At 41.3% G+C, this 20,457-nt stretch overlaps 1 protein-coding gene across 1 annotated transcript; it reads left to right on the forward strand.

Moving 5' to 3' along the window:
• The first annotated feature begins 541 nt into the window (after positions 1-541).
• On the forward strand, positions 542-9,631 carry LOC134494850 (pepsin B-like). Its single transcript, XM_063300091.1, has 9 exons — positions 542-629; positions 892-1,045; positions 2,585-2,702; positions 3,566-3,687; positions 4,981-5,174; positions 6,211-6,333; positions 7,930-8,071; positions 8,668-8,766; positions 9,275-9,631. Exons 1-9 carry the CDS (start codon positions 574-576, stop codon positions 9,425-9,427), a joined length of 1,161 nt encoding a protein of 386 aa, XP_063156161.1. The 5' UTR covers positions 542-573; the 3' UTR covers positions 9,428-9,631.
• The last annotated feature ends 10,826 nt before the right edge of the window (positions 9,632-20,457 follow it).

Genomic DNA, 20,457 nt, shown 5'->3' on the forward strand with positions numbered 1-20,457 from the left:
TCACAAGCTGAGAATGGAAGGATGAATTGACACAGTCACGCTCTGAAATATCAAATTTCATGGTGGACAAAATCACGTGCAGTTTTCCAAGGTCATGGTTCTACACAAATTTTGGCAAGCATAAAAGGAGAAATCTAAAACATAATTCAATAAAAATTAAGCTTGTCCAACCTTGCATAACTACTCACTACAGCCACTGTGATTATTCATTCATTTTCCATTAGTTCTTAAAAGAATGGAATAGTTTGCCATATTGATATATTATCATATATAATCTTTGCTACCAGTAATGCTTTGTGAAGCCAAATTCTATCACTCTTTTATTTAAAATCAAGGACAAAAATCTGGTTGAAATTATTTCAGACAAAGCAAAGTTCATTCCTATCATCCATAAGAAAACAAAGTATGTTGGTATTGGCTTTGTATAACAAGATTAAAAAAGAAGGAGTGCAAGAGCAAAGAGATTAGATAGCAGAGAACAGTTGCCTTGACTATAAAAGTGGACTCACACAAGCCTAATCATTGGCAACTTTTTTGGATTCCCTGTGATAATTCCCCAAGACACGAAGCATCATGAAGTGGTTGATTCTGGCATTAGTTTGTGTCCACCTGTCAGAGGGCTTGCATAGGTGAGTATCCCAGCTAAGGGCATACATTAAATGAAAATAGCACTGAAACAATCCAGAGCACATACTTTTGGGCAAACATTGATGGCAAAATCATGTTTTTATAATTCCATGGCAAGCTTTGTATGCCTGCTTCTTCACTTAATTTCTTGTTTGTGTAGGACTTGTTTGATGGGAAATTACAGTTTTCAGTAACAAAAGTATTAAAAATATGGGGATAATTGTGATAGTGAAGGATACTCTGGCTATCTTTCTTGGTATGTAGAATCATTCTGAGGAAAGGAAAGTCCATCCGTGAAAATATGAGAGAGAATGGTGTGCTGGAAGAATTTTTGGAAAAATACCATATTGATCCTGGATTAAAATATCAGTTCAATAAATTCAGTGTTGCATATGAACCAATGACCAATTACTTGGATGTGAGTATTTAAATGAGATACATCTGCATTTTCCTCTCCTGCTCCTTTACCTAACTTTGTAGTTGTAACATTTAACTTTCTATATTATTAGTACATCACAATAGCTCTTCTCAGAACTAACCGATATGGTCTTATTGATGTATATTGAGATATCACTTAATTACTTCATCTTCCTATTTTCCTGTGAGCAACTGTCCATTGTCTGCTGATGCCTGAGCTCGGGAAAGAACACAATCCATTTATTTGTTTGACTCAATTTTTGGGGTCACCTGATTATTCAGCAACATATTTTAGCTTCAAGATGAATTTCATATTTTCCCGTGTCTTTGTGATTGGACCACTGTTTTCTGACAATAATACCCAGATATGTCCATCTTGTTAAAGAGCATCTTAATACAATATGTATTTGGGGTAGTTCTTTTACTGTGACTGGTGAGCATTCTGGGTTAGGGCTGCAGTTTATTGTTATTACTTACTGATTTACTGTCTATTTAATAAAAGACAGCAGCCAAGCAAGGGATGGTAGCCTACATCTGGAGTCATAAAGTTTACTTCTCAGTAAATCGCATTGGATCCAAAAACTATATTTGATACTAACAACAAGCCTCTGTCCTGAAGCATCACAGTGTCTAGCATATGCTCTTCAATGGACACACAACCAATGTTTTGCTTCACTTGTTCAGTTCAGCAGTAACCACTGCTAAAGAGACAAACCACCATTCAGATTTTAAAATGGTTTTTCTCTTCTTCATGGAGAATGGGCAAGGTGAGAATAGAAAATAACTCCTTCTCTGAATGCATAGAAATCTAGTTTCTTTGCGTCCTAGGGCTGCCAGATCTGGGCTGCAAAAATCTGGAGACTGTGAGATGGCAGCAAAACGTTAAGAGTGGACTGTGTCTCTTTGCTGTCATTTTGTGGTCATCTGAATATTTGCAGCCCGATCTTAGAACAGGTACCTGTAGTTATAGAATATGGGTAGCTTAAGAGATTTTGATTGTGTTCTTGCATGGTTTACCTTTTGAGAAAATGCTTGTGTAACAGAGCAGTGCATTTTACTTTCCTTACCATACAAATTATAGGTTAATTCTTCATGATTTAAAAAGTTCATCTGAAATCCAGACAAACAGGATTCTTTCTTTCTTACTTAAAAGATTTGTATGGGTGCCCATCTTAAGCAGCACTCTGGGTGGCTCACAGCAACAATAAAACCACAGAGCCATAAAAACATAAAACCAAAACCATATCTGCCCCCTCAACAAACAACTCCAGACACCCGCAGGTCTTACAAAAGGCTAAAAGGGTGGGGGCCTGCTGGATCACTGGGAGGGAGATGTTCCACAAGGTGGGGGCAATCACGGAAAAGGCACACTTCTGAGGTCCCACTAGATGGCAATATTTCAGGGAAGGGACCTGGAATGTGCCTACCCTATCTGATCTGGTAGGATGGGCAGATATTGTCAGGAAGCGGCAGTCTCCTACTTATTAAATTATTCCAAAGTTATTGTGAAATCTGTCTCATAAAGGTTTTCATTTGATAGTCTTTCTACTTTGGAGAAATCAGCATTGGGACTCCACCACAGGATTTTCTGGTTGTTTTGGACACTGGCTCTGGTATTCTGTGGGTACCTTCCATGTATTGTACATCAAAGGCCTGTGGTGAGTAGTCCACTTACTTGCTGAATGTTTTGAATGTCTGCTTCTAGAGAAAATATTTATTTTTGTTAAGATTAAATATATTTCCCCTTATTTTAAATTATTTATATATTGTCTATGGGTAAGGAACATTTTTTGGGTTGGGGACCATAACTTAGTCTTCCAGTCAGTGAGTAGATCACTGAAGGGAGAAGAGCTGAAACATTTGGGCCCCTTTTTCATCATTGTAGGTGCTTTGAGTGGTAAAGGTAGGAATTAAACCATTTCACCTCATTGTGCTCTTATCTGCACCCTTATTTTTTTTTTACAAAATTGAAAATAGTTGGGACTAGATTTGCCATCTGGCAAATGTGCATTTCATTTGCTAGGCCAATAATGGCAATCAGTTTATGAGAACATCCATAACATGCTTCAAAATTCTACGTATGCCACTGGTCCATAGTGGTCAGGGTCAGGATCAACTCTACATGTAATAGTTTTCTCATTGGAAGTGCACTTCCTAATATCTTGGGGGGTTGGGCAGGAATTCAGGCATTTTTAAAATGCTGAAGGTTGCCATGTTGTCCATAGATTTGATTTGATTTGATTTGGGTCCACCAAAGAGGACATCTTGACATGTACTAATAAGGATGTTTCTTACGCGTGTCTTTTTTGAGAAATGCCTCTTTCAAACTCCTTCCATCCCTTTGCCATTGTGTGAGCAATTAAGACTTTGATGTGGACTTTTCCTTCATCATGAGAGATTGAAACTGTGGGCCAGTTGTGAAGTAAAATTTGTTGTGATCTAAGGATGGAAGAAAAGATCGTTCACTGCCACATAGAGAAAAGCTTCTACTTTCTTTTTTCTTCTTCTTGTTTTGTTGTAGAAAACCATCATACGTTCTACCCAAGCCAGTCATCTACTTATAAAAGCTATAGTAAACAAACTCTCATCCTGCACTATGGATCTGGTAGCTTGAGTATCAGGACAGGCTATGATACTATGCAGGTGAGTGGATTTTAACCAAGTTGTTAGTCACTGATCCCTAACTGTGTTACACTGATTAATTCATTAGAATTAGCTCTTGTTATTTATTGACATTTATAGTTACATTTATAACTGTTTTAGGGGACCAATGCATAAAATAAGCATTAAAATGAACATAAATCTAAAAACAATACATATAATGAAAGTAAATTGGCATCATAATAAAAGCCATAGAAGCAGTGTTCTGATCAAAACCAGATCATTATCTAACACTGAAGGCCCAACATCAGATCAGCCTTCAAAACTTTGTGACCAACTAGTTAAGTTTCCAGTGAGAGGGTGCTGTTATAAAAGGTCTGGTCTTGCAGTACTCACCAGCAGTACCTTCTGAGCTATGGGAATGTTACAACATCAATCAGATAAAATACTATCATCTTGAAATCTTGTAAGCATGAATCATGGCAATCAGGTACCTGCTACCATTGGTGGGAATAGCTGGCATATTTGCTGAAGGTGATAGAATGCATTCAGGACAATGACCCTTAAGTGAGAGTCTACCACATCTCTATCCTATAATCAGGATAGCTCTCACCAGGATCTGCAGGGGGATCAAATAAAGGCAATATAACACAGTGGCAGCAGTGTGATCAAAGCCCTGACCCTTTTGTAATTGTGACATGCAACTGCTATCTTGTCTTTTTTATCTCTTTCCACAGACAGTGGTATCACAGACATATGGATAACTACAACTTTCAGCAAGTCACCACTGCCCTTGCTAGTTTAGTGTACTGGGAATAGTAATTCAGCAAATTTGGGAGGATCTCAAATTGGTACCCGCTGTCCTTTGGCAAGGAACTATTCCCATCAGAACAGTGTGTCCCATAAAAGACATTTATTTAGCTAACCATTTATCCTTTACATTTAAGTGTGAAGTTTGAAATGTATCAGCTTTGGAGTAATATGAACTGTTTATGCTTGGATTCTAGTTGTGTGGTTTGGGTTTGAAAGCTAAGCAAGCTTGGGCTTGGTTAGGACATGGATGAGAGACTCCCAGTGATCAACAGGATTATAGGCTAGATTGGGAAGATGAAAAAATATACTTCCTGAAAGGCAGTGGAAACTATTTCTATACATTTCCATTGCAGCCAAGAAAATGATATGGAAGTCACCAGGAATCAAGCTTGACTTGAACAAGACTTTATGCTCACCACGTAGCTTTATCTTTATGATAAAGATATGCAGATTTCAAGTGAAAGTGCAGAATTGGTGCAATGCTATGAACTGCAAGTAAAATCCATTTTTCAATCCTGTCAGATCCAGAATATCATAGTTCAAAACCAGCAGTTTGGCTTGAGTGTGTACGAACCCACCTATCCCTTCTACTATAGCAACTTTGATGGGATTTTGGGCATGACCAATCCTATTCCAGATTACAAGGAGGCACTCTTGTACCAGATGATGAGTCAAAACCAGATTTCTGAACCCATTTTCAGCTTTTACTTCTCACGGTAAGATTAACCAATCTAAATTTTGGGCCATAGTGTGTAAATGTAATTATACTTCCCCCCCAGGATGGTTAGCTGGAATACAGCAACTTCTACTTTTATTCCATGGCTCAATCCCATCATCACAAATCTAATCAAGTTCAACATTCCAGCTATGAACTATATTGAAAGAGGGGGAAAAAACCAGGATAAGAAAGAGATTTAAAAATTCTATTGTGTTTAAAATAATTGTTGATTTTAAAATATATCTTGTTACTTTATTCACACTAGGAGTGTATGATCAAGATCATTTAATGCAAATCATGTTAGTTTTTTACCCTAACATAAAAGGTAAAGGTAAAGGTTTCCCTTGACGTAAAGTCCAGTCGTGTCCGACTCTAGGGGGCGGTGCTCATCTCCGTTTCAAAGCCTTGGAGCCGGCGTTGTCCATAGGACACTTCCGGGTCATGTGGCCAGTATGACTCACGGAACGCCGTTACCTTCCCGCCGAAGCGGTACCAATTAATCTACTCACATTTGCATGTTTTCGAACTGCTTGGTGTGCAGAAGCTGGGACGAGCAACGGGAGCTCACCCCGCCGCGCGGTTTCGAACCGCCGACCTTCCGATCGACAGCTCAGCGGTTTAACCCGCAGTGCCACCGCGTCCCTAACATACAGTACCCTAACATACAGTAACTATATTTTGATCTCACAACTGGAATGGTGGAAAGTTGACTATTTCACAGCCTTTGAAAGAATGGTTCTCAGTGGAGTGAGCAGTTGAGTGAAGTGTGTATAGGGGGTGGGGGTGGGGGAGCTGGGATGTGTGGATATTCAGAATTAATAATTAGAATTCAGAATTCAGATTGCACAGCAATCTGTGCTCAGTCTCTTCATTGTTCTCTTTCAATTTTACCCAACAGCTATTTTTTACTTTCTGACCACATTTTCTGGTGAAAATGATCCTATGCATGTTTATTTTATACATAAAGACCTCAAGCAGATGAAAAGCTATAACTAATACTGTCTTTTTTGTCCATTTCCTCCCTTTACTATCAGCCAACCAACTGTTCAGTATGGAGGAGAACTGATATTGGGAGGCATTGACCCTCAGATGTTCACTGGTGAAATTACTTGGGCCCCTGTGATTCAGCAGGCTTACTGGCAGATCAATATTGAAGAGTAAGTGATATTCTTTCTTCCTGCTCTACATCTGATTCCATTTTATTTTAATGAGTTCCTGCTCCTTCATCCCTTTATAAACGATGGAAGGATTTTCCTCTCTATTTGTTAGGTGTATTAGCATTTTGGCAGAGCTGATTAATGCTTCTTTGCTGTTTCTAAATAGGTTTGGGGGAAGGAAAACTTGGAAAGCAAATGGGCCATCTCTCTCTCTCTCTCTCTCTCTCTCCCTTCATTCATTCATTCATTCATTCATTCATCCAATCAGCTTCTAGATTGCCTAGTATCTGCCATTCTTGGGTAGAATGCAGATCTCTGAAAAACATTGTAAATATAAAACCAGTATAAAAATCAACAAAGAAAACAGTACAAGTACAAGCAAAGCAAGATTCAGTCAGCAGCAACAATAATAGTAACAATACACATAATATATCAAATCATCATCATAAATCTAGTAATAAAAAGTAGTATTATAGTAACATTTTACTTCTAAGAGCAATATAATATTTTTAAATGCCTTTTTTAAAAAGTCGTCTTCACTGAAAAGGCTGGAATGTAAGCGTCAAGTGAGCCTCTCAGTCATTCATTAGGGAAGCTTGAACTATTCCCATTGCTGCATTTAAAGCACTAGAGTTGCAAGCTGGGTTTAAATAAAACAACATTTCCAGCATGAAGATACTTCAGTCTGAGAGGTGAGAAACTGCTACAAAACTATAGGCCCTATGAAGGTTGGGGGTATTTTACTTTGGCATACATTATGAAGAGAAGTCGATGAAAACCCATTAACAACACAATCCTAAGAATGTTTGTTCAGAAGAAGTTGCCACTGAATTTAGCAAAAGACACCACTGAACAAATATGTTAAATATCTTAATATACTGTGGAGTATGAACTCTACATAGAAGATACATTCACATACACATGAAGCTATCTAACATTTGAAGCCCATTTTGCTTTGTATTGTTTTACATTTGCTGGTAGCTGGCTTCCAAAATTCCTAGCAGAGATCTTTCCAAGGATCAGTTGCAATATTCAGGCCTGTTTGCTTGTATAGAACTGAATGTTTAGTGGACATGATGCTTGTAAAATATTCACCAATATTTATGGATGGTCATAACTATGGTACCAATATTTATAGCTGATCTGCAATGAAGCAAGGTCTCTGCATTTGAATGTTTGTTTGTTTATTTATATTTATTTATCATATTTTTATCATCGCCCATCTCCCCCACACGGGGGACCCTGGGCGGTTCACAATAAAACAATTTAGAATTCAATAAAATCATAAATAATATCAATAGTCAATAAATATCAATATAAAATATAATGAAATCCAAGTAATGGCAGATCTAATTCCACCCAAAGGGATGTTCCATTCATTCAAAGGTATATGTAGCCATCTTGATCAGCCTTCCATATTTGTTGGACTTCAACAATCCTGAGCCAGCATGACCTTTGTAGGGCAGCAAGTTGGTGAAGGCTGATTATCTAGATTAGGAATACTTAGGAATTTATTTGTTTTACCAATTTTAGTCTGCTTTGTTTATTTGTTGGTAATTTTGTTATCAATATTCTGTGTTCTTGTTGTTTCTATAGGTTTACTGTTGGCAACCAGGCTACTGGCTGGTGCAGTGAAGGCTGCCAGGGCATTGTGGACACTGGAACATTTTTGCTAACTATCCCAGGACAGTATTTAACAGATTTCCTTATGGCTGTGAAAGCTCCTTATGAAAATTCAGTAAGTAGAGGAAAGAATCTTGAAAAATTTTGTGATTGTTCAGGGACTGTCGCCATTACGGATAGAGAAATCCTATCTATCTATGGGGTATTTTCTCCAACATAACAAAATACTGTATGGAGTTCAATAAATTTAAAACAGGTTTTTTTTGCATGCGATTCCTTATAATATACCTTTTTGTGCACATATTTGCACATTGCTGAGCTATGCAACAATGCACAAAAGTATGCAATTTTGAAAATTCCAAAAAAGAGTAGGTTTGCTAGTGGTTTGTAAGTAAGCTCAGAAGTACAAAGTTTAAGTCCACACAAAAATGCAAAACTAATTATTTTTTCTATTACCCCTAGTGACCATAAATCATCTGAATATCATTTCATTGACCCAAAGAAATTTTGCATAGCTTAAAGACAAGCTTGACTGAAGGAGATAAGAGTTTATTTGGTTTTTGTATCTGTGAAGATGAAGGGATTGCTAAACATACAGTAGCACAATCATACTGGCTGTTGTTTGTTTATCTGTTTTCAAGTGCTGATATAATCTGACCAACCTCTCTTATACCCTCAATTTAACCTTCCTTTATATTTGTTCCTTCACAGTATGAGGTGGACTGCAACAATGTCCAGAATATGCCTACCATTACCTTTTTCATTAATGGATCCCAGTTCCCACTACCTCCTTCTGCTTATGTCTCCAATGTAAGTATGCTGTACCGCTTTTCTAAATTCTCTAGTGCATTTGAAACCAATTCATTTTAAGAAATTGATTTTCCATATCTCAGTAATAACATCTTGAGACTGTGGAAATAGCATTATGCTCACACTATTCTATATATAAAATAGGTTTCTGTTTAAGAGACATACAGAAAGTATGTCCCTTAATTCGGAGCTATCAGATCTGTAATCCGCCTTCTGTAATTCAGTCAGAATACTTGCAGAAGACACAGATGGCTGCTCTTGAAAAATCAGCCACGTATTGGAGCACAAATAATATGGATTTCATACCAATAGCAGGTCCTTGCAAGCAAGCCATAGAAAATTATACTCGTACACAATTACATAACAAGAACCTGAGTTAGACAATTGTTTTTATGTCCTGTAATTTAATCACAATCCAAATCCAGATTTCAGTAAAATATGATTGATGTTCTTTCTTGTCTGCAATAGGGGCACAATCTGAAGCAATTTGTTTCTCTTTCTTTTACAGAACAATGGCTACTGTGCACTTGCAATTGAGCCAACATATGTGCCTTCCCCAAATGGGCAACCTCTATGGATCCTGGGCGATGTCTTCCTGAAAGAGTATTATTCTATTTTTGACATGGGTAACAACAGGGTAGGTTTTGCACCATCAGCCTAAACTGATGGTGCCAAATACTAATTTCCTGTCTGGTTTAATGGAGTTGATTGTTTGGACTCTAGCAAAATATGTTTAATTAAATTTGTACAGCAAATTGTTTATTAATTGTATGTTTCTCAAGATTTACATACAACATCAGCCACTTTACATACAGTTTGTTCACTTAAGATCCATTGCTACACAGAAATAAATTCTAACATGCCAGACTGGTGTAATATGCATTCCTTGACCGTGCATGTATTTCAAGAACGTTGGGTGACAATTCTTCTGTCTTTTTTCTAAGATTTCATAAGTTTTCAAGTCTTAAGGTCACAAACTTTGATGAACAAGGATCTGCAACAAAATTTGAGCAGTACTGATTTGAACTGTGGACAAAAAATGAGGAACCCAAATGGGGAATTATAGGAAACCAATAAATAAATAAATAAATGGTTATTCTTGGCATTAGCTCTTTGCATCAATAAATTCACACTCAATGTTCTTTTTAAGCATTTTCATTTAGTGAAAGAAGTTTAACATATTGTTACACTTATCCCACACTTCAAGTTGTAAGAACTGTCAGGGACACAGTGCTGGTCTAGGCTTGGTTTTCTTTTGGAAAGAATTTACTGGAGGATTTTTAGGGTTTTTTTAAAAAATTGAAAAGCAACTGTTTATTCCCTTATTATTTCCCAATAAGCTTCTAAATTTTGTTCTTTTGAGAAGCTGGTTTCTAGTGATAGAACCAACCCAATTCCTATGGCATAGCAGTTCAGCCACCACGACTCTAAATAAGGAACCTAATAGAAATTAGTATGTGATTTCATCACATAGAAGTTGCTTTTGACTGACAGGATCATGCAAAGTATTGGTAAAGGAAGTTGCACTAGTCTTGCATTGTGTGTTCCACCTCTCTCAGCTTCTTTACAATCAGTTTTGTTTGAATCCATTACTACAGAAAAATAAGTTACGAAGTACTAAAGTACTTCTGGTCCATTTTGATGCTGCTTTCATGAAGACTTATGGTTGATATTAAGAAGTGGCTCAGGTTGATTCAGTCTTTCCTGAGTCGTGTCTGATTCACTGACTCCTCAGATTTTAAACCTTGTGGAATAATCCTGAGAAACTGAGACAGAATTTGCAAGGCGCTTTTTGAGAATTCTAGAGCATTAGTCCTAATGAACAGTTACCCAAGATGGCTATTTTCTCTACAGAAACCAACTCCCAGAAAAGCTTCACATTTATACCCTACTGTTTAAAGAGAATAATATTCTCATAAATGGGCTGGTAGTCCTGTCAAAGAGCAGACTGCTTGAAAAGATTGCCGGTCTCTGTGCTCCTTTCTTTCCCTCCCATTTGAGCCTTCTCCTCAGTGTCAGCAGGGCAGAGTTGCCAATTAAGCAGCAACTTTGACACAGGTGTGGGAGGAAAGGCAAGTTTTTGGAGCTCTGCAGCCACCAGTGAATGGAGAACTGCAGCAGCCAAAAGAAAGAAGGTGTTTTTCCTTCAAAGGGAGTGATGGTCCAGAGAAAAAATGGCAGAGAGATCCAGTAAGGAAAAGGAAGGTGCAACTTGGAAAGCTTCAAGAGCTAAACATGCTGGCCATGAAAAAGCAACAACCAAGAAGAAAAAAGTAGAAGAAATCCCAGAGAGAGGAGTTAAGACAGAACAGGCTCTGTAATAGTATAGTGCATAGTATAGAAGTGATAGTAATATAGCATAGAGGCAACAGTAGTAGCAATAGTAATAGTATAGAAGTAATATGTAATGATTGCCTAACCCAAGTGAACCAGACTCACAAGTGTAACTGTATGAAATCTGATTTATTGAAGGATTAGTATGCAAATACAGAGAAAGCTGAGAATGAACAAAAGCGCGCCAAATACAAAATAAAAACCCTCAGCTTGAAATGCGGTCCCGCCCCTCTCCCTGCCGTAGCAACCACCCCCCTCCCAGGTGCTGGTAACTGTTAGCCACTGTCCTGGGAAAGTAACCTTGAACACATGAGATAACCCAAACACATTCCACACTAGCAGCCAAGAGATTACCACTCCGTACACTGACACCCTCCTCCCGGCTGAGAACAAACACGTATCTAGGAAATGACATGCAAAACGTTACGATGTACCAGAACATTGAAACGGTGAACATAACATACCGCCCCCCCAAAACTAACTAAGGAGCAGGTTTAAGAGGATAAGCAGAATGGAAACGATGAACCAGGATGGGGGAGTTAACATCCCGTGCAGCCACCCACTCAGGATGTGGGAAATGCTTCCAGCGAATAAGGTACTGCAGGGTATTGCGAAGCCTTCTGGAATCCAGAACTTCCTTGACCTCAAAATGCTGCTGACCATCAATCATAATAGGTGCGGGAGCTGGGGTCTGAGGATGCCAGCGATCAGATTCCTGAGCAGGTTTGAGCAAGCTGCAATGAAAAACGGGATGCAAACGTTTGAGATTGTGAGGCAAATCCAATTTAAAAGTCACAGGATTGACAACAGCGGTAATGGGAAAGGGACCCACAAATTTAGGAGCCAACTTCTTGGAAGGTTGAGGCGACTTGATGAATTTGGTGGAAAGGTAGACCTTATCACCAACTTTGATATCTGGCTGCAGCGCCTGCTTCTTATCCCCATGCCGCTTGTAGGCAGCTTGGGCATCTGCCAGAGCCTGTTGAATGACAGGCCAAGAATCACCGAGGTGCGCAGCCCAGTCAGAAGGAGAAGTAGGAGCTGAAGTGGGGCGAGGCAGGTCAGGAATGGGGACAAACTCCCTACCAAAAACAGTACGAAAAGGAGTGTATCCTGTGCTTTGATGCACAGCGTTATTATAAGCCACCTCAGCGAATGGCAGGAGATCCACCCAATTGTCCTGCTGATAATTAACAAAAGCCCTCAAATATTGTTCCAAAGTGGAATTGAGGGCCTCTGTAGATCCGTCTGTCTCAGGATGCGACGCAGTGGAAAGCACCTGCTTGGTGCCCAGCAATTTAAAAAATGCGCGCCAAAACTGTGACATAAACTGTGTCCCGCAATCGGCCACCAAACGGGTGGGGCTCCCATGAAGCCTGTACACGTGAACCAAGAAAAGGCGGGCCAGCTGTTGAGCGGACGGAAGTGAGGCACACGGAATGAAATGCGCTTGCTTAGAGAAATAGTCTTTCACGACACAAATCACAGTCTTTCTTTGACTAGGAGGTAAATCAACAATAAAGTCCATGGAGATTTCCTCCCAAGGGTGGGATGGACTGGCCACTGGTTGCAGCAAGCCTTGTGGCTTACCCCGCTTGCGTTTGGATATAACACACACAGGACAAGAAGCAATATAGTCTTTAACATCATGCCTCAAAGTGGGCCACCAGAACTGTCTGCGCACCAAATGCAAGGTCTTTACAAATCCAAAATGACCAGCCACTTTGTCATCGTGAGAGCAGAACAGAATCTCCTTCCATAAGCTGTCAGGGACATAGAGACGGTCCTGCTTCCAAGCAAAGCCTCGGTCAAAAGTAACAGTGTGTTTATTTGCTTGCAACCAAGTATCAGATTTCAGCTCAGAGAGAAACTGCTGCTGCAAATGAGAAGGCATCGGAATCCCCCCCCCCCCAGCCGGTGAAATTGACAAAGAGGGCTGCTGCCCACAAGTCTGGCTGTGAGTGACAGCTGCCATACTCAATTGAGGTTCTGTCCACAATGTCCCCACCACATCAGGTGCGGAACCTGAGTCCTGAGGTAGGTGGGAAAGCGCATCAGCAAGGAAGTTTTTCTTTCCAGGAATAAATTTCAATCTGAAATCAAAGCGGCTGAGAAATTGCGCCCACCTGATCTGTTTAGGACTGAGTTTATGGAGTGAGCTAAGAGCTTCCAAGTTTTTATGATCAGTCCAAACTTCGAAAGGGTATGCAGCCCCCTCTAGCAAGTGACACCAAGTCTCTAAAGCAGCCTTAACTGCAAAAGCTTCCTTTTCCCAAACATGCCATCTGCGTTCCGTCTCAGAAAACTTACGGGAGAGATAAGCACAGGGCTTTAAACAGCCCTCTTCATCTGGTTGTAACAGGAGTGCACCAATAGAGAAATCAGAAGCATCTACCTGAACCACAAAGGGCTTAGTGGGTCAGGATGTTGCAGTATAGGCTCAGCTGTAAACAGCCCTTTCAGTCTGTCAAAAGCCACTTGGCACTCCGGCAACCATTTCAGCAGCGCTCCAGGGTTTTTTACTCTACGGGTGTCCCCCAACCCCTTAGTCTTCAACAGTTCGGTAAGTGGTAAAGCTATCTCTGCAAACCCCTGGATAAATTGCCTGTAATAGTTGGCAAACCCAAGGAAACTTTGGAGCTGCCTACGCGTGCATGGATGCTCCCATTCCAGGATGGCCTGGATTTTTGCAGGGTCCATCTCAATACCCTTGTGTAATGGTTGCCTATCCCAAACACTCAGACTCACAAGAGGTTACTTAAATGAAATCTGATTTATTAGGGAAATTATGGCAGATACAGAGAAAGCTGAAAATGACTAAAAGCGCGCCAAATACAAACTAAAAACCTTCGGCTCCAAACGTAATCCCTCCCCCCTACCAGCCATAGCAACCACCCCCCTCCCAGGTGCTGGTAACCGTTTTCCACACATCCTGGGAAAGCAACCTTGAACACATGAGATAACCCAAACACATTCCAACCCAGCGGCCAACAGATAACAACTCCCTGACGAGGAATCCTCCTCTCTCCCGAGATCAAACACGTATCAGGCAAATGACATGCAAAACGTTACGATGTACCAAGCACATTGAAACGGTGAACATGACACCTTGTCCGAAATTCTATAGCCCAAGTAATCAATCTGAGCCTTATGAAATTCACATTTTGACAGTTTAGCATAAAGTTCCGCTTTTCTCAGTTTCATGAGCACCTGTTTCACCAATCGCTCATGTTCCTCCATTGTTTCAGTATAAATCAATACATCATCCAAATACACCAGCACTCCTTTAAACAAATGGTCATGCAACACTTCATTGATCAATTGCATAAACACCCCAGGTGCCCCTGCCAACCCAAATGGCAACACTTTATACTGGAAAGATCCCAGAGGGCAATTAAAAGCAGTTTTCCATTCATCCCCCTCTCGTATGCGAATACGAAAATATGCCTCCCTCAAGTCCAGCTTAGAGAAGATTTTCCCCTTAGCCAGATGTGCTAACATGTCTTTGATGAGCGGTAAAGGATATTTATTTAATATTGATTGGGCATTCAATCCACGATAATCGGTACACAGTCTTAAAGTCCCATCCTTCTTTGGTCGAAACAGAACAGGTGCACCCATCGGTGGATTCGCTGGCTCAATGAAACCTCTAGCCAAGTTCTTGTCTACAAACTCCCTGAGCGCAGCCAGTTCCTTCTGGGTCATAGCATAGATCTTAGGCTTAGGTAGCTGAACATTTGGCACAAATTCAATGGCACAATCCGTTTTACGATGCGGTGGGAGTTGATCCGCCTCCCTCTCACCAAACACATCTGCAAAGCTTTGGTACTGGTCCGGCAAACCTTCCAAGGGAGGACTGACAAAATGCGGCACCACTGCCGCCGCTCTCCCCACGGCACCATCCTCCCCGCCGTCATTGTCAGGGGCTTGATAGAACCCATCAGCAAAAGTCACAGTCCTGTGCACCCAGTTTATATGCGGGTTTTGCTGAACCAACCAAGGGATCCCTAAAATGACAAAAGGACCCCCCACTGGTGCCACCACGAAAGGTAGCCCCTCCCGGTGGCTGCCCATTTGCAATGCCACCATCCCCGTGGAATGAGTCACTGGTTTACCCCCCGCTGTGGACCCATCCAGTTGAGTAAAAATCATGGGTTGTTTTAACGGGAACGTAGGCAGCTCTAATGCAGCCACCATGTCAGGGTGCATTAGACAACGCGAACACCCCGAATCAATCAATGCCCACACTTCAACAGTTCGCATGCGGGATCCTAACTTCACTTTCATAGTCAACGTGGCGAAGTTTCCACTCACCAAAATGTGGTCGCGCCCTTCCTCGTCCACCTGCCCAGCGGCACCCTTTAAAGCAGGTGGCTGGCATTTCCCACCGGCTGGATTTGCTCGCCCTCCACGTCGTCCCCAAAATAAGGGACGTCCTCAATCTCGGTCTCCGCGAATGCCGCCTTCATCTTTCAGGGCAGGGATGGAGACTTTCTCGATGACTTTCCTGGCCGGTCCTCTGACTTCCCTTTCGGACACGCCACCGCTCTGTGCCCCTCCTTCCCACATCGAAGGCATTGCCCTTTCACGTAGCGTCGTTCCCTCTCCTCTTCCCATGTGCATCGCCCTGGCTTCTCAGCAGGTATGGGGGTGCAGGAACTTTTATTGAACTTGCCGTACTTCACCGCCTTCCGATGAGCGAAAGTCTCATGGGCATGCTCAGCCTTACCGGCCAGTTGGATCCACTCATACAAGGTGTCTGGATCATCCCGACCCAGCAACCACCTCAGGACCTCCGTGTCCAACCCGTCCTTAAAAAGTTCTGTTAGGGTGGACTGGGACCAATCTTCTACTTTTCCGGCCAACGCTTTAAACTCCAGTGCATAGTCCGCCACTGACCGTGATCCCTGGCACAGCTCCTTCAATGCCCGTTTGGCTCTTTCCTTAGCCAATGGGTCTTCAAAATGTTGCTTTAGCGCCCACAGAAATTCTTCAAAATCTTCCAACTCAGGGGCCTCCGACTGACACAACTGCACATACCAATCGGCTGCCCACCCCTTGAGCTTTGTAGCAATGGCATTTATCTTGCCTCGTTCTGAACGGAAGCACTGGTCCCAGTCTTCCATGTGGCTTTTTGCATTAGTTAGGAAAAACGACAGCTTGGTAGGGTCCCCATCAAATTTAACTGTAAAGTCCTTTATCCCCACTCCTGGCGGACCCCTTGTCGCAGCTGGGCGCTCCTCCTTTCATCTAGCCCCCAGGGGTCTCCGCTCTGCCGGAGGGGACCTAGAAATTGTCACCCCCGGTGCCCTCATTTCGGCCCGATACCGGGTCCTGCTTCTCTCTGATGGGGATGGAGGGGGCGTAGAGGGAGTGGAGTGCCTGCGACTGGGCCCCTCTCTTCTTCTCCCCTCCGGACCCCAGTCCATAGACATCCTTTTAAACATAAATTCTAACGATTCCAATTTAGCCTCCATCAGTTTAATCCGGTCAGGGGTCTGAGATCCCTCATCTCGGTCTTTTCTCACCACATTTGGGGACAACGGGTACCTCTGCCTCCAAGACGATTTGGACATCCCTGCCAGGGGTCCCATTGCTTCATCCCAGGTAATGCATTCGCCTGGCAAGGTGTCGGTCCGGTCAGGGGCTTCCTCGACCCCTGCCCCATCCCCTCTCGGACTGGGGCTGGATCCCTCTCGGAGCTCTGAAGTCTCTGTACGGGGTACTCTCACCACGGTAGAATCGGGTTCCCCCTCGTTCGACTTCCCACTCTCCATCTCCTGCAGTTTTGAGTCACTCATCGCTAGCACGTCCCCTCACAAATAATCTGGACAGGGGCTAGCGGGAAAAGGGTTTAAGATTCTCAGCTTTATGTAATGATTGCCTAACCCAAGTGAACCAGACTCACAAGTGTAACTGTATGAAATCTGATTTATTGAAGGATTAGTATGCAAATACAGAGAAAGCTGAGAATGAACAAAAGCGCGCCAAATACAAAATAAAAACCCTCGGCTTGAAATGCGGTCCCGCCCCTCTCCCTGCCGTAGCAACCACCCCCCTCCCAGGTGCTGGTAACCGTTAGCCACTGTCCTGGGAAAGTAACCTTGAACACATGAGATAACCCAAACACATTCCACACTAGCAGCCAAGAGATTACCACTCCGTACACTGACACCCTCCTCCCGGCTGAGAACAAACACGTATCTAGGAAATGACATGCGAAATGTTACGATGTACCAGAACATTGAAACGGTGAACATGACATAATAGCAATAGAATATAGTACAGAGCTAACTCTAACACAGTATAGAAGTAGTAGTAACAGAAAAGAGTATAGGATAGAGGTAATAGGAAGCACTCACATAAATATTTGTAAGTTTTACACCTCACTTTTATAAAATACCTTTGTTTTACAAAATAAAAAGTCCCCCCCATCCTTTATAGGGCGATATAAAGAAACCACCCGGTCCAGTGCTTTTGTGTCTGTCCTGAGTCTGGGTCAGTCTAATTCGGCATGGCTTTAAAAGTCCAAAGTCCTTGACAGTTATGCTGTTACATTTTTATGATATGTCAACTTTATGAAATGAAGTTGGAAAAAAACCCCAGGTCAGATCATACAGGAATGAACAATGTTGAAATAGTAATTATTCTGTCAAAATATCAAAAACTGAAATAATACCACAAACTTCATTGGAAGAAAATGGAAGACAAACAAAAAGGAGTACTTATTCTCTTTAAGATTATAACATAGTGTACATTTCAGTCCTTTCAACCCCATATTTACCCATTGTTCCATCGGTATATTATAACCAGAATTTTAGCCCACTTTATCATACATGCTTTGATCTTCTTCTGTTTCAAATTTCAATAAAAGTTTATACATTTTAGCAATTACATGTTCATCATTTGTAGACAATTATATTTCAAATGCAATCTTACAATGTTCAAAACCATAAACTCTTTTGTTTACTTTAAATCTTTCTAATAACTGTAAATAAGACAACCCTTGACAACTATATCCCTCTGCCACCAGTTCTTCTCTTGATTTTATTTTACATTCTCCTTGACCAAATTCTAGTATCTTGTAATAAGTTAGCCATTTGTATTTGTGTTTTATTTCTCATCTATAAAATGCTTATTGTGCTGAGAGCCACAAAGGTGTTTTCAGGCACAACCTGGGTTTGTAGCTATTCCATATTCTCCATATGGCAGGTCTAACATAATGATTTTTAAAATCCACATTAACCTTGACGTTGTGTGGTGGATTCTGGCGCTGCCGCTGGTTCCCAGGGAAGGAACGCATTCCAGACAAATAACAGGCTTTGCAGCCCGGACACTGTTGCTGGGATGGTTAAGATGTTCAAGGTAGCCGTGCCCTAGAGCCCTTCTAGCTTATTTCCCCTGAGGTTAGTTGAGTAGCTTTAGTCTGGCAAGATTCGGCCTACATGGTGAGAACAATAAAGAACTAGAGTTGGAGATATCAGCTTAACGTGGTTCCTGACACTTTGTCACACCACACAAATGACTTTGTTGTTTTATCCTCAAAGAAGGAATGTGAGAGAAAATGGAGGAGGTAAGACTTGGCACTTCCCCGAAGGATTCCAGTTAGCCCTCGTTAAAGCTAATCTCCTTAACACACGAAGATATTAGGCACTTGCCAGAATTACCTGTCAGTTCAAGGTCAGAAACAGGTACTTCTCCCTATTTATGGAAATCTAACAGAATGATTTGGCAAACAATAAACAGTAATAAAAGAATGATACCTGTGATGGTCTGTGAGAAAAAAGAATCCAATATTCACTGGAGAGCAACACCTTTATTGGAACTAACCATAACTAAATATTAGGGTAATTGGCAAAGAGAACCACACTGAGTCAGATGCAAACTCTAGTTCCTTTACTATTCTCTACCATACACAGTATTTTGCCAGACTAAAGGTTCCTTAACTGAGCTAAAGGGAAAAATCCTCTTAGGAAATCTAGGGCGGGGCTAGTCTAACTTTCTTTCTCGGCCCCTCCCCACTCTCCAAGGAGTGCAGACTGGGAGAAAGCTTATCAGCCTGGAATGCGCTCCCCCCCATTCCAATCTCCATTTCATCACCCTCCTCCTCAGGGAGACATTCCACCACACTAAAGTAGTAAAAAAAAGGACGTGCAGACTTTTGAACTCTCTAGACTTTTCTTCAAGCAAGATTATTTAAATATTTATTTAAATGCTGCTCTTCATCATATCAGGTTTTGGAGTACTGTATTATGTGTACAGTATAACTAATACAGTTATATATTGGTTAAATATTAATAGGTAAGAAATCCATGACATACAAATGAAAAGCTCAGGAGGTCAGAGTGGAGACTGGGGAATTGAATCAGCATAAATTTGACTCAATAACTATGATTCACTCTATATTAGGGGAGTAGGTTTAGTTCCCACAATACTGAGTCACTTTATAGAATTCCAGGGATTAGATAATCTGCAGCCTGAAGTCTGTATATGGCCCTAATCTTACTTTCAAAATTGGACTGCAAGAGATTAATTCAGATCCCTGAGAAGAACAATCTGTCCTGGTGGTGGTGGTGGTAGGGAAAGAAAGAGAGAGAGAGAGAGAGAGAGAGAGAGAGAGAGAGAAGGGATAAAGAATTTAAAAAGGAAGTCCTACCAAAAGTTGTCTCTGTTCATATCCATCCTTTTTGTCAGTTCTTTCATGCCCACTGTAGCATCTGCTCCCACCCTGACATCTCAGCAGAACTAATTTTCCTATGCTTAGGTTAGGTGGAAGGATTTTGAGCCACATGTAACAGTGGTTTCAGGCAAAATTAAACCCCAACTAAAGATGTAAAAGAGTTTCTCACAGATTCTGTTGAGCATTCTGCTCCCAATATTCTTCACAGTGGTATGAACGCTAACATCAAATAAAGTCACTAAGGTTTGCCTTTTCACTGCAAAAAATAAAATAAAAATTAAAGTAAACAAATCCACATCTGAAAAGAAGATATGCAACGGTTCCATATAAATAGGGGCAGTGAACTCTTTTAATTTTTTTTAAAGTGCTTACTTTGGAGAAATAACTTTTAAAAAGACCACATTTAAGACCTAACAGAAGAAGAGATCAAGAAAAGGTGGCAAGAATATACGGAAGATCTGTATAGGAAGGATAACAATATCGGGGATAGCTTTGACGGTGTGGTCAGTGAGCTAGAGCCAGACATCCTGAAGAGTGAGGTTGAGTGGGCCTTAAGAAGCTTTGCTAATAACAAGGCAGCAGGAGACGACGGCATCCCAGCTGAACTGTTCAAAATCTTGCAAGATGATGCTGTCAAGGTAATGCACGCTATATCCCAGCAAATTTGGAAAACACAA

This window comes from Candoia aspera, chromosome 3 (assembly GCF_035149785.1).
Source record: "Candoia aspera isolate rCanAsp1 chromosome 3, rCanAsp1.hap2, whole genome shotgun sequence".
Lineage (NCBI taxonomy): Eukaryota > Metazoa > Chordata > Lepidosauria > Squamata > Boidae > Candoia > Candoia aspera.